General features: G+C 46.7%; 1 protein-coding gene across 2 annotated transcripts in view; it reads left to right on the top strand.

Annotated features, from left to right (window-relative positions):
• Positions 1–14,627, top strand: part of USP54 (ubiquitin specific peptidase 54) — a 132,636-nt gene that overhangs the window by 102,110 nt on the left and 15,899 nt on the right. For both annotated transcript variants that reach the window (XM_088475465.1, XM_088475461.1), the window contains exons 14-17: positions 4,548–4,782; positions 10,313–10,452; positions 11,984–12,157; positions 14,408–14,527. In XM_088475465.1, the coding sequence (XP_088331591.1) occupies positions 4,548–4,782; positions 10,313–10,452; positions 11,984–12,157; positions 14,408–14,527 (669 nt within the window). The remainder of the gene's footprint in view (positions 1–4,547; positions 4,783–10,312; positions 10,453–11,983; positions 12,158–14,407; positions 14,528–14,627) is intronic.

The following is a 14,627-nucleotide window of genomic DNA, read 5'->3' as shown; positions in this document are numbered from 1 at the left end:
GACATTAGTACACTGGTGTCTCGAATTTCTTCAGCAGCGGTGGCTGCTCGTCGCACCTTGTGGTTGCGATCCTGGAAGGTGGACGCTGACTCCAAAAAGGGTTTGGAGGCGTTGCCCTTTAACGGAGAAGTTCTCTTCGTTCCAGATCTGGACAAGATTGTGGCCACGCTGGCGGCAGCCAAATCGGCATGTCTCCCGTCGGCCGCGGTTCCTTCTGGTTCAGGACCATCGTCCTTTCGGTCTTATAGGGCCCAGGGCAGGCCCAAACCACAGTCTTTTCCCCGACAGGCTGGTCCCAAAAAATCGGCCAAGCCCCGGCAGCAGGCATGGAGTACCAGACGTCCGGCCCCTAAGCCTGATGATAAGCCTGCGGCCTGACGGTCCGGGCCTCCCGTTGGGGGATCCCAAAGTGGGAGGACGCCTGCTGCAGTTCGCCCGGTGTTGGTCGGTCAACACGACAGACACTTGGGTTCTCGAGGTGGTCTCCCACGGGTACGCCCTCTCTTTCCGGCACAGACCCCCGGCTCGATTCTTCACCACGGGTCTAACATCAGACCGGAACAAGGCCACGGAGCTGCGGAAGGTCTTGCACACTATGCTCCAGGTTGGAGTTATAGTGCCTGTTCCATTCTCCCAGAGGGGCCAGGGTTTCTATTCCAATCTTTTTTTGGTGCAGAAACCCAATGGGTCGTATCGTCCGATTCTCAACCTCAAAGCTCTCAACAAGTCTTTGCGGGTGCCGAAGTTTCGGATGGAGACCCTACGGTCCATCATTCTGGCGCTGGAACCTGGGGACTACATGGTGTCATTGGACATACAGGACGCTTACCTGCATGTCCCTATTCTTTTGCGCCATCAACAGTTCCTCAGGTTTGCAATCCGCAGCGACCACTTTCAGTTTCGGGCGTTACCTTTTGGCCTGGCGACAGCACCGCGTGTGTTCACCAAGGTGATGGCGGTCATGGCGGCTTCTCTGCGGCTGCAGGGAGTCCGCATGTTGCCGTACTTGGACGACCTGTTATTAGTGGCAGGATCTCCAGAGCTCCTTCTACGCCACTTGGACCTGACCATTACGCTGCTGCAACGGCACGGCTGGTTAATCAACTGGCAGAAGTCCACTCTAATCCCGTCTCGGCGGATTCTGCACCTCGGAGCCTTATTGGAGTCGGGACAGCAAAGGATCTTTGTGACGGAGGAAAAGATCTCTGCTTTACAGTCGAGGGTGCGCAGTTGTCTGCACAGCCGCCGGGTGTCTCTACACTCGGCGATGAGGTTACTGGGCTCCATGGTGTCGGTGTTCGACATGGTGGAATATGCCCAGTTTCACTCCAGACCTCTGCAGCACCTGGTCCTGTCCAAGTGGAACGGGCTGCCTCAGTATCTGAAGTCCCAGACGATAGTGCTCACCCCTGAGGTTCGCCTGTCCCTTGCCTGGTGGTTGCAGACGACCCATCTCAGCAAGGGACGTCCGTTCTGGGTTCCAAATTGGGTCCTGTTGACAACGGACGCCAGTCTTCGGGGCTGGGGAGCAGTTTCGGGTCCACACTTGTTCCAGGGCAGGTGGACGCCGACAGAAGCGGAGCTTCCAATAAATATCTTGGAACTCCGTGCGGTTTTCAATGCTCTCCAGCAGGCACATCGGGTTCTCCAGGGTCGCCCGGTGCAGGTCCAGTCAGACAACGCTACCACCGTGGCCTACATAAACAGGCAAGGAAGAACCCGAAGTCGGGCGGCTCTCGTAGAGGTGTCTCAGATCCTGGTATGGGCGGAGCGCAATCTTCCGGCCATATCAGCGGTCTTCATCCCGGGAGTGCTAAATTGGGAGGCGGACTTTCTAAGTCGCCAGGACGTTCATCCGGGGGAATGGTCCCTGCACCCGGACGTTTTTCAACTGCTGGTGGAAAGGTGGAGTCTTCCAGAGATCGACCTCATGGCGTCCCGGCACAACAACAAGTTGCCGGTGTACGGGTCTCGCACAAGAGACGAAGAGGCGTCTCTGGTGGATGCTCTGTCCGTCCGGTGGACGTTCCGGTTCGCATACCTGTTCCTCCGGTTTCCCTTCTTCCACGGGTAATCCGGAAATTCAAACAGGAAGGAGGGACGCTCCTGTTGATAGCTCCCGCGTGGCCCAGACGGCACTGGTTCTCAGACCTTCAGGGTCTGTCCGTGGAGAGTCCTCTGCGGTTGCCGCTACGACCGGACCTTCTGTCGCAGGGTCCTTGTCTTCACCCGGACCTGGCTCGGCTGTCTTTGACGGCGTGGCTGTTGAGACAGCCATGTTGAGGTCCAGGGGGTTTTCCAGCTCTGTGGTGCGTACCATGTTGCGAGCTCGGAAACCGTCGTCCGCGAGGATATACCATCGCGTGTGGCATACGTTCTTCCAATGGTGTCGACCGAGAGGTTATGCACCGCGGGAGTTTCATCTGTCTAGGATACTTGCCTTCCTACAAGCGGGACTAGATCATGGGCTTCGCGTTGCTTCTTTGAAGGTACAGGTTTCGGCCCTGTCTGTCTGGTTTCACCGTAGGATTGCTACAATCCCGGATGTGCGCACCTTTATGCAAGGTGTTCTCCGCATTCAGCCGCCCTTTGTTCCACCTGTGGCGCCTTGGGATTTGGCTGTGGTCCTGAGGGCTCTCCAGGGACCGCCGTTTGAACCGCTGGGCTCAGTGGATCTTAAATGGCTAACAGCTAAGACTGTTTTCCTTCTGGCCATAGCTTCGGCCAGACGTGTTTCTGATTTAGGGGCTCTCTCTTGTAGACCCCCTTTCTTGATTTTTCATGGGAACAGGGCAGTGCTCCGCACTCGGCCTGAATTTCTTCCCAAAGTTGTTTCCCAGTTTCATGTTAACGAGGAAATAGTTGTTCCGGCCTTTAACTCACCGGGTCTTTACCGTGGGTGAGGCCTCTTTGGATGTTGTGCGGGCCTTAAGGACTTATGTTGACCGCACTTCTTCGTTTAGGAAGTCGGACGCCTTGTTTGTCCTCTATGGCTTCCGTAAAAAGGGTTGGCCTGCTTCAAAGCAAACTTTGGCAGCCTGGATCCGTATGGCTATTTCTGAAGCTTATCTTCATGAAGGTCTGCCGGTTCCTCCTTCTTTGAAGGCTCATTCCACTAGGTCTGTGGGTCCTTTGTGGGCAGCTCGACGTGGTGCCTCTGCAGTCCAGATCTGCAAGGCTGCTACGTGGTCCTCTGTCCATACCTTCTTGAGGTATTACAGGTTTGACACCTTCGCCTCTCAGGATGCTTCCTTCGGGCGGCGGATTCTCCTTTCAGCACAGGAGCGTCCCCACCCTTAAAGGATACTGCTTTGGGACATCCCCAAGGTATCCTGTGGATACCCTATGGACCCTGAAGTAGAAAATATGAGATATGGTAAGAACTTACCTTTGTTATCTCTATTTCTACGAAGTCCATAGGGTTCCACAGGACTCCCGCCCTGTCGCACCTGTGCTGCAGATGGGCTTTGGTCTGGTCACCGGTTTTCCCGTCTCCCTCTGGTGAGAGTGTGATTCTTGTGTGTATCCAGATCTTCCTTCTCCTCCTCCGGCCTATGGCTTGGTAACTAACTGAGGTGCCTTGGCTCGGGGGCGGGGTATAGGAGGGGGACCCTAGTGCATCCTGGGAGGCTGAAAGCTTAACTCTATGGTGCCCGATGACTGACGTCACACCTATACCCCAAGGTATCCTGTGGAACCCTATGGACTTCGTAGAAATAGAGATAACAAAGGTAGTTCTTACCATATCTCATATTATTCTTTATTTATATAGCACGCACATATTCCGCAGCGCTTTACAGAGAGAATAATTTACCATTCACATCAGTCCCTGCCCAAGTGGAGCTTACAGTCTATATTCCCTAACACATGCACACTCATAGACACTAGGGTTCATTTTTTGTTGGGAGCCAATTCACCTACCAGTATAAATACATCTACTAGACCTCATTGGGAAACTGTATACGAAGTGTTACAATGCAGCGGCCGCAGCTTTTTTCCTGGCCAAGTTTCGTTGTGCTTTGTATACAGACTCTGGTGCACACAGATATACAAGTGTCACATATCAAATTAATCCGCACAGTCTGCTGGTGCATCCTAGTCACATCACACTAAGATGCATTTTGGGGGAAAAAGACGCCCAGCGCTAGCAGAGTTACACAGGACCTGGCAGCTCACTCCCACCAGGCGTCTCGCACCTCTTGATGTATTGAGGCTAGGGGATATATTTACTAAAGTGAGGGTTTTTAGAAGTGAGTTTTAAAAGTGATGTTACCTATAGCAACCAATCAGATTCTACCTATTATCTTCTAGAAGGTGCTAGTTAAATGTTAAGTAGAATCTGATTAGTTGCTATGGGCACTTTTAAAACTCACTTCTAAAACCTCTCACTTTAGTAAATTTACCCCTAGGTGTATGAGGACACATATGTAGTTGCTGGAAAGTTTAAGCAAAGATGATGGACAATGGACAGATCTTGTTTTAGAATGTTGAATAGAATTGTTTTCTGGTGGTCACATTTCCTTTCCCTATCTTTCCTCATGTAAAAGCGAAGGAACTGTCTGTCAGTGAGCTGCGAGAAAATACCGTCCCTGATACAAAGGAGAAGCATCCGTGTGTGAAATACAGAAGCTGGGGTGTGGGGCGAGGCGCTCCGCACATGGTGGATCACCAGCAGCCTCGGCTTATTCAGAGAATGGAGTCTGGCTATGAAAGCAGTGAACGGAACAGCAACAGCCCCATCAGCATGGACTTACCTTTATCAGAAAACTGTAGTGCTTTTCGGTAATTACAATGGGTTGAACTCGCTGGATGTTTTTAAATATTGTTTCATTACTAGGTCGAATTATTTTTTATGTGACGGAGTATAACTGTAAAAGTACACGGTCTAATCCAAGAAAAAAACTTTTTATAAAAGGTGTTGAATTTTTCTGTAAATTTTTCATGTTTGTTTTTTTAAACAAAATTCATAAGAAAGATGATTTGAAACCTATTGCATTGCTCACTCTAATATGATATTTACTAATGGGCAGTAGGTGTAATCATAGAGGACTACCATTTATAAGTAAAATGCAAATAGATGAATCTAAATAATATGAGAGTAGTAGTTGCTTCCTGTAGCAGCGCGCAGTCTGAGTGCGGCGGCTGTGTTTTTCAGCGGCCCGCCATGCGCGGGGGGGTGCGCAACGCGGGGACCCCCCACAGCACTCCGGTCTCCAGGGAGACTGGCGCACAAGCCCCCCTTTTAGAGGGTGCGGACCTGGATGGCGGCCGCCATTTTCCCAGGCTTTTGGTGCCAGTTCCCCTCCCATGAAAGAGGGGGTGCGTCCGCACTGACAGGCTGCCCTTGTGTCACAGGGCTTAAGGACCGAAGTTTTCACTCACCATGGGAAGTACTTCCGGTCAGCGGAGCTTCCATCGCTGCTCTCCCCCTCCTCCAGCAGCACAGACGGCCAGCTTGCTTTCAGCAGGATATGCACAGGGCATACTGCCTCTGCTAGCACTGCTATTTTCTCCTGTATGTCACTGGATGGCTCCCCTACAGCTCCTGGAAGGCTATGTACTTTACAATTAATTGTAATAATTGTATCAACTGGTAAGACTGGGCACAGATAGCTTCCGGGTATCAGCACGGCCAGTTTGGCTTTACGGGGCCTTTGCATACGCATTCATTGCCAGATGGTTCCTTACATTATCTTCTGTTTGGTAAGGTCGTTCTCTCTGGGCCAGAACTACTTATTCCCCACTGGCAGGGAAAGCACTTTTCTGCTGGAGGCCATCCCTAACGGCAGGGTCCCCGTTTCCAAGTTTTCACACCTCCTTCGAGGTGGAGTGTCCTTGGCAGGTCAGTCTGACACAAGCCTACTTTTCCCCGGCAGGCATTCGTTTTCCTGAGGAAGTTTTTTCCAGTAACATACTGTTCTGGGGACACGACTCCAAGGAGTGTCTCTCTCTACCCAGTTAGCTTACGTTCAGAGACTATTGAGGGAAGTCTGCAGACAGATGGGTACTTGGCATCATTTGCTATGGTTCCATCTTGGACCTGGGCAATCCACCTCTAGGACACTGGGTATTGTTTATGGAGTTCGCTCTACCCCGCAAAGTGGCGAACGTGGTGACATTGGGCCGTGTTATCATGCCACTTCTTTCTGGGGGCATGTCTTACTCCATTTCCGCTGCACGGACACCAGGGTTCTATCTCCTTCCTAGTTTGACTGCTGCACGGCTCATTGCGACCGATCTTGTTTCTTCATGACACGAGCTCCAGGTGGTGGGTAGTTCACTCGCATGAACTCTCCCCGATCAAGACTCCACAGCAAGGAGGCCAATGAACCCTCACTAGCTGTCTGGAACACGTATTTCAGGTTCCATTTCGGGCAATTTCGTCCATCTACCTCAGTGGATAATTGACCATGTTTCCCTGGCTGTTCCGGGCCCTACCATTCGGTGGTGCCTCGGCTCCATATATTTGCAACACAATGGGGTCAGTGACGCCATATTGCACACAGACTGTATCACAATTCGGCTCTCTTTGGAGGTTTTTGTTTGTGAAGGATACTTAGGCTTCACAGTTACGGACCTTCCTAGGTTGCTTGTTTCAACTACTTTCAGATCAGTACTGTATCCCAACTTTTGCAAGGTCTCCTTTGCTTCCTCATCTGCGCATTCAGTTCTAGGGGTGGTTTCTGACACCTTTTTCCAGCTGGGTTTTTTCTTGAGGCAGACAGTCAACGTACCCACTCAACCTTGAGCAACGGTTTGGTCGATGCCTTGTCCGTCGACCTTGTTGAACATTCGGGTGTTGGGCATAATGGTCTCCACTTAGGGACCATTCGATGGATCAGCTTCTACTCGCAAGTGTCATAGGGGGTAATTCTCCAAACTGGAAAGGGTTGCTCCGCATCCCTCTCGTCTCCATTCCCGCACTTGTCACTCTCCATTGGTGGGGGGTTTTCCATTCTTATCCAGGTCCAATCCTTGGGTCAACATCCACAACTGCTCGGCTGTTCGATTGACTCGATCTACCAGCCATCGTTCGGGCTTCATGGGGGGCCCTGTCTGTCCTTACCGACTGGCCGGTCGGACACACGACCCGGCAAGGGCATAGGTACGTCTACCGGCAGGCACAAGAGCAGGACACCAATGCCAAAATCTTTCCGGGGCGGAGACCTTTGTTCCGTCTCTCTCAGCGGTGGCCATACCGGTAGGGGGAAATTGGACAGTGGACTTCCTCAGCAGAACCACGTTTCTCCCAGGGCAGCGGGCTCTCTTTCCAGTAGTCTTCCTACCGTTCGGACGTGAGACCTTCAGCGTGGGAATATCGGGGCCTTTCGTCACGTTTGGAAGGCTCCACAGTTTGGTATGGGATCCGGGTATCCGCTGGCTTCCGCATGTGATTTGCATTGCCTGTTCCGTGGAATTTTTCATCCATATCATCTGTTTCTGCTGCTCGCACTGTTCCCTCAGGTCTCCAGGGGCATGGAGGCTTCCAGAGTGAGGGTAATCCTAGTGGCTCCAGGCTGCCTATGCTAGTTATGGTACGCAGACATTCTCCCTAGGTCGTTGGGTCCGGGGTAGCGTCTTTCACTTCATCCAGACCTGCTGCAACTTGGCCAATTTCTACAAGGGCACATTCCTTGGTCGGTCTTCATGACGGGACTTCTGTGAGTGAGAATGAGAAAGCTGCAGTTTTTTTCTCTCTTGGAGTCCGTACAAGGCAGCGAGCCCAGGCTCTGTTTCCATCTCGCGCTTACCTCTGGGTTTGGAAAATCTACCTCTTGTGGTGTAACCGTTATGAGTTTTCACCTCTCACGGTTCTTGGCCTTACTTCTGAAATGTTTGGGGACCGGTTGACAACTTTCTTTTGTGACGATATAGGCTTGGGCCCTGCCTTTTTCTTCCAGCGGATTTTACAAGGTGGGCTGCGTTTTTAGCCGCCGTATTGTCCACGGGTGGAGCCGCGGAATCTTAATATAGCCTTTTCGGCTCTCACTTAGGCTCCACTGAAGTCATGGCGCTCAATGAATCGTCAGTTTGTTGCTTGGAAGCTAGTCTTCCTTAGGGCTTTTGCCTTCCCTTGGCAGAGTTCCATGTTTAGGGTTGGCAAGCCGCCTTTTGTCTTCCATGATGATTGTGCGGGTGTCTTGTACAGGTTTTATGTTCCAGCCAACACTTGTTTTGGCCTTGTACTTGCACCAGGATATTGTCATTCCGGTTCTTCCTCCTTTGGTGTATTTCCGGGACTGGGGTGATCTGGCTCTGCTAGTTGTGTTGAGCTCTGCAGATTTCCTTAGATAAGTCTTCTTGGGACGCGATTCTGTTTTCTGCGGGGTCTTTATGACACACATGAACATGGTTGACCGACTACTCAGCAGGCCCTTGCGCGTTGGATCCGCTCTGTCAACACTCAAGCCTATTCTGGTGCGGGGCGTCCGCCACCAGTCCGGGTGTCACCGCCTTACGCTAGGGCGGCGGTGATCTTCTGGGCAGCACAATATGGGGCTTCAGCTGCACCGGTCCGTAATACATCTCTCGGATCCCCTGTCCGCACTTTTGCTCATTTTCAAGTTTTAGGTTTTTGCCTCCGGCGGCACCCACTTTGGGCTTACAGTTCTTCGGTCAGGCAGCCTGAGTGTTCCCTCCCCTGGGAGCGGCTTTTGAATGTCCCATGGTCCAGTGTTCCCCAGCCTTGCTGCAAGAGAAAATAGGATTTTTGGTCAACTTACCATTGAATCCTTTTATCTTAAGCAGGCTGGGAACACTACGTTCCCTCCCTCATGCTCAGTCGTGCAAGGTTTTGGTTCTTGACCGTATTTTTTCCCGACTGGTTTGTTTGGTTGTTCTAACAGTTTCATGGGGTTCCTGCTACTCCTCTAAGGACTCTTTTAACGTAGTACTGGAATTGTGGGATTGCAGGGGGAGGTGCTTAGGGTTTAAAGCTACAATATCATCAAGTGCCAGCTCCAGCCCCAACCTACAATCCCCATGGTCCAGTGTTCCCCAGCCTGCTTAATGGAGCATACACACGGTCAGATTTGTCGTTCAACGATTTGAACGATTTTACCAAAGTTTTGAACGATTTGAACGATTGAACGATTTTTTACTGCATTAAAATGAATGGAATCATCCAAGTCTGACTGCAAACACATCAGATGTCAGAAATCGTTATCTGACCATCGGGAACGCGCATCGTTGATCGTCCATCGTTCAGGCATGTCAGATATGAACGATTTTCCTTCAGATATGAACGACTGAACGATTTTTAATTCGTTATCGTTCATATCTGAAGGAAAAATCTGACCGTGTGTATGCACCATAAGAGAAAATGATTCAACGATAAGTTGACCAAAAATCCTATTTTCTACACTTATATTTAAAAGATTAAAATAACAAAACTGCACAAAACAAACATAAAACAAAATATAATCGATATTAAATATATGGACCAATTCTTATTTTTCTTTTAAAGAATTTGATGCTTTATTTGTATAGATTTTGAGAAATGCTTGTGAAGTTTTTATTCATGATACAGATGTAGTGTAACCCAAAGCAACCAGTTCAGTGTCTCATATAGCCTAAAGTTGGCCACACATCTAAAGATTATCTGTCCAACCAGCCAACTAGTTGATTAGTTGGAATAAAATCTGGTAATGTATGGGAGTAACTGATGATCAGCAATTTGCTCCTAAATGCCAGAAAACAGAGGAAAATGGTCGTTAGACAAGTTTGTTAAATATTTGATCTAAACAATTTGTTCAAACAACAGTTTTTGTCCATTTTCTGGCGTTTGGGAGCAAATTGCTGATTGTCATTTGCTTTCATACCTTACCAGATTTTCATTCCAACCAATCAACTTGTTGGCTGGTTGGACAGATAATCTTTAGATGTGTGGCCAGCTTTAGGCTGCTTGCCCATATGTGTAGGCCTTCAACAACTATCAGTCAGAGCTGTAAACATCTGCCTGGATTCTTATTCTTCTGGCCACAAAATGATAAGACAACTTTCTGCCGTCTGTGTCTGTTGTCATCCATTGGCTGCACCAATTGTTACCTCCGGATTCATTAGCTAAGCCTGTCTACAGGTCAGCTGACTGTATCCAGTTAAGCCAAACACACCTGTAGTAGCCTAACCAGACAGTTTAATTAGTTTCTGTGATTGGCATTGATGCACCTTTACCACATTATTAGATCATATTGCATTTTACATGTCGCATACAATCTTTATGCAGAGATGAAAATGTTTTTCCTTTTATATTCATGTTATATGTAATACTACACTTTATATTCAGCTACATAATTCTTTTTTTTTTTTTAAGTGAATATCACTCAAGGAAAAGTCCTGGTACAGCTCCAGCTCCTACCTGGCGGAACATCCCAAAGTCTCAGAGCAGCAGTGCATTAGATATGGCAGACTCTGCATCCAGTGTCTGGGTTAAGGTCCATCCCACGCATGTTGGTAAGGCTACAAAACAAATGCACATATCTGGTTACTTGAGGTCTATAGTGTTATATAGAGTCTATGTGTCTATAACACAATAGGTACATTAGGGTGCACCACCACATTTTTCCAAAGAAATATATCCACATTCCCCACCACCCCCATTTGCCAAGGTAATCCTTAAGCTGCATACACAAACAACGATTTTGTAAATGAACGATTTTAGTAAACGAAAATCGTTTACTAAAATCGTTCATTTACTAAATGTAATGAACGATTTTTTTGAACTACAAACGATTTTTGCATATTCCTTTAATGAAAATCGTTGAGTTGGTCACTCTGACTAAACTACAAACGTGAACGCGCATGAACGATGATCATTCATCGTTTTAACTTAGAAAGTGAACGATTTTTTCAACGATAAACGATATCGTTAACTATAATCATTCAAAAAATCGTTATGTGTATGCACCTTTAAAGTCTGGTGTAGTCTATTTTAATTATTGGTCTAATTGATTGCAGCCCACCTGTGTGCAATTAGTGTTTGTTTGTTTTAAAAAAATCCCCTAAAAACATATATTCCCATCCCTGTGTAAGTGCGCAAAGTGGATTTTAACTGCATTTCTTGAATATCAAAGAGTTTTAATATTCCTCCTTAGTAATGTCAAGATCCAGAAATGCAGAATAAATAGCATAACTGTTAATTTGTCAAGAGCAAACCCTTGTCCACATCACAGCCTCAGGGCAAGCAGGGTACTTGTTAGAGAGTCCACAGAAAATTTTCTCCAGTGATGAAAGTATTACAGCGTTGCCGTTTAAGGTGATCAGGGATGTTATTTATATTAGAAATAGCCGTCTGCACGGATAGGAAATTTTTATTTATGGCAGTCTTCCAGAAACCTAGGACTTGGGAGAAGACTTATTTCGGCAGGCCAGTGACCAAAAGCATACAGAGTAAGCACGTTGTAAATTTGAAAAATCAGCACCTTGTCGTGACAAAGTCAAAGCCCAGGCTTTAATATTATTAGAATGCTTTAAAATTCAAAACTTGAAGGTTATTTATACTTAGTAAATGATGTCTACATGCAAACAGGTTGTTTGATCCACCTGCTGTAAGTAGTTTCCATAGTGATATATAAGGGTAATGTAGAGTGCCAGGGACCGATTGATCCTGATGAGTAGACATCCCTTGCACGCAAGCTTTGGAAACACATCGACATGTCCTATTTATTTGCCCAGGCTGACCGGTCACCATGTTTCTTTACAGGCCAGTCAGAACCTAAATTTTCCCCAGAGTGAGCAATTTGCACAATCTAAAGAGGGCAAATGGATATTAACTTTTACACATAACTTTGCCATGGTGTGCCCCGTCCTTATTGAAGATGTTCATCATTAGGAACTATCCACCTCTCTTGCATATGTTATAGCGTAATGTAAATTGAATCTGTTTTAGATACAACAATCAACAGACTTCATAAAAAAAATAAAACAAAACATACACTCCTCCAGTACTGTGGTTATTCAGAATGTTTCTGTATCACATTTGTAGCAACAGAAGGTCCTTTGCCTATGAAGAGTGAACTGGACGAACTTCAAGAAGAAGTAGCCAGGAGGGCCAGGGAGCAGGAGCTTCGCTGGAAACGAGAAAAGGAAATTGAGGCTGCTATGGGGTTTAACCCACGACCTCTGCGGTTTTTAGATTTGGATGAGTTACAGAACCAGGGTAATTTGCTTTAGTTTTTATACATGCCTAACACACAGTCTACATTGTGGAATTATGTGCCAAGAACATGGAATTACATTTTGTTTCTTTGTTCTGGATTGTTAGTTTCAACACTTTAATGTTGTTCTGTGCTATCACTCACGCTTATAGTGAAGTAAATTTGAAAATGACTCAGTTGAGATTAGATAAAGGTTAGGCCTACCTTAAAAATTCTTGAGATATAGCTTATCTGAAATGTCTTTAGATCTTGTATCTCCATTTTTGGGTTCTTCAGGAATGAAACTTCAGGCTTCGCTAAACATAAACTTCCACTTTTTGTGTGCCTACACAAATACACAGTCTCAACATATGATGATGGATCCTACAGGAAAACCATTCAACCAAAGACACCCAAGAAACAAGGCCCAAGGCCACTCACGTAGTATAATAACAAATTTAATACACTTTTAAAAACAACTGAAATACTCGTACTTAAAAACAATTCTTCTATGCATGTAGCTGACCACCAGCTGTGACATAATGTAAACAGCAAGACCACAATACCACACTACCACACTGTTGGAGTGCAGCTACTATCACCCAATGCATTTCGTCATGAATTACTTCTTCAGGGGTGTTTGTTAAGTTGCAAGTGTTGGTTTGTATCTAGAGCTCTGGTCATCTAAAGTGATCTTATCACTTGCATAGTAAATGAGATGTCCACCCATAGTAAGTATTTAATAACAACATACCCTCACCTTGTAGAACAATAGAGTCTGATGTCTGAATTCCATTTAGGTTTATTGCCACTCTATTTAGGTGTACATCTTTCAAACAATTTTAGTGCAGATGATTAAACACTTATTGCTCTATGTTACAGAACTGTAGAACTACTTATATGCTTACTTTTTTTACGTGACTGAGTCATGAATTTAAATAATGAGTATTTTTCTTTATAAACTGCATTATGTTTTACATACGTGGGCTGCCTGGCTGCAGTTTATATAACTTTTGTAAAAAGAAAATTCTTTTAATCAATTACAAAGCACAACAAGTATATGTTGTCACTATATAAATGTTAGCTTTTTTTGTTGTGAGATCGTGCCATATCCCCTGACCCTCCACCTAACACCACTACTTACCGTCGGGATGCTGGTGCCGGAATTCTGACTGGGGTCGTGATTCTGAGTGCCGGAACTACATCCCCTAGATTCTTGGGGATGTAGTTCCAGCACTCAGAATACCGACCCCAGTCAGAATTCCGGCTCCGGCATCCCGACTGTAAGTAGTGGTATTAGGTGAAGGGGTAGGGGATAGGGATATGCACTGGGGAGGGTTAGGTTTAGGCACTAGGGGCAGAGGTTAGGTTTAGGGTGTGTGGAGGCAGGTTTAGGGGTAGAGGTAGGTTAGGATACTTACCGAAAGGTGTCGGTATGCTAACCCTGTCGGGATGCCTATATCCTGACCGGCGGGATTCCGAGTGCCGGCACCCCGTACCCAACCAGTATCTAGTGTGGTGTTTTACAGCACTGCACTATAGGATATATGTAATGGTACAGAGACATTTGTATATAATGTCCTTATGTGGAATAGCTTATTCAGCAGTAACGCTATTGACCTTATTGCTGTTGGCCTCCACGTTATTACTATTACAAGGTAAACAAAGTATTCTGTGTATGGTACAGGTTTTACATGTTCTGCCGTAGAATCTTTTTTTGTTGCAAGCAGAGAGTAAAGTATGTCTCGCACATAAGGGAACGGTACTTTTCATCTGGCAACATCGCTACTCTTAACTAACAACCTATAGAGGTGCTCAGGAAAGTAATGATGTTGAGGGTACTGTAATGGACAAGTATGATGTTCAGTGACACTTCACCCTGAATTGAATCAGGACACTAGGGTTCCTTTTAACTTAGATGTGCAACCATATGGGGATACATTGGCATCACTATTTGCATTCTTTTCCTTGTAGTTCGACTTGTGACCTAGGTGTGCATTGGTCATGTTGAGTATGAGGAACGCAATATTTTGGGGGGTTTTAATATTAACAGACCATTTTGTCATTCGTACTTGGCAGGCGTGTTACCCAGTGTTGTTGGTACATGCATCTCAGAAAATACTGGCTAAATAAGGTTTCTGAAATGTAGCAATACTGAAGCAATGTTGTGATAAAGAAGTCTTGTGACTATAGCAACTATAAAGAAGCTGTGTAAGGCACTCATGCTTATGTAATCCACATAAGGAACGATGATGATTGTGTGGCTATTGCAGGGAGGAGCGACAGCTTTGAGCGGTCCATGCAGGAGGCAGACTCTGTGTTCGAGCAGTCACTGAGGCTGGAGCAGAAGGGAGATTACACTACAGCTTTGGCACTGTGTAATGAAGCGATTTGTAAGTAAACCATAACCAATGCTTTACTCTGCTTTTAATGCGTATTGTTTAACATGGCATGCTTTACATTGTGTGGCTCAGCTATTGGCTGTGGAAGGTG

This window comes from Taudactylus pleione, unplaced genomic scaffold (genome assembly GCF_031769625.1).
Source record: "Taudactylus pleione unplaced genomic scaffold, aTauple2 ptg000016l, whole genome shotgun sequence".
NCBI lineage: Eukaryota > Metazoa > Chordata > Amphibia > Anura > Myobatrachidae > Taudactylus > Taudactylus pleione.
Note: the sequence above shows the minus strand (reverse complement) of the source record. Positions and strands in the feature narration are given on the sequence as shown.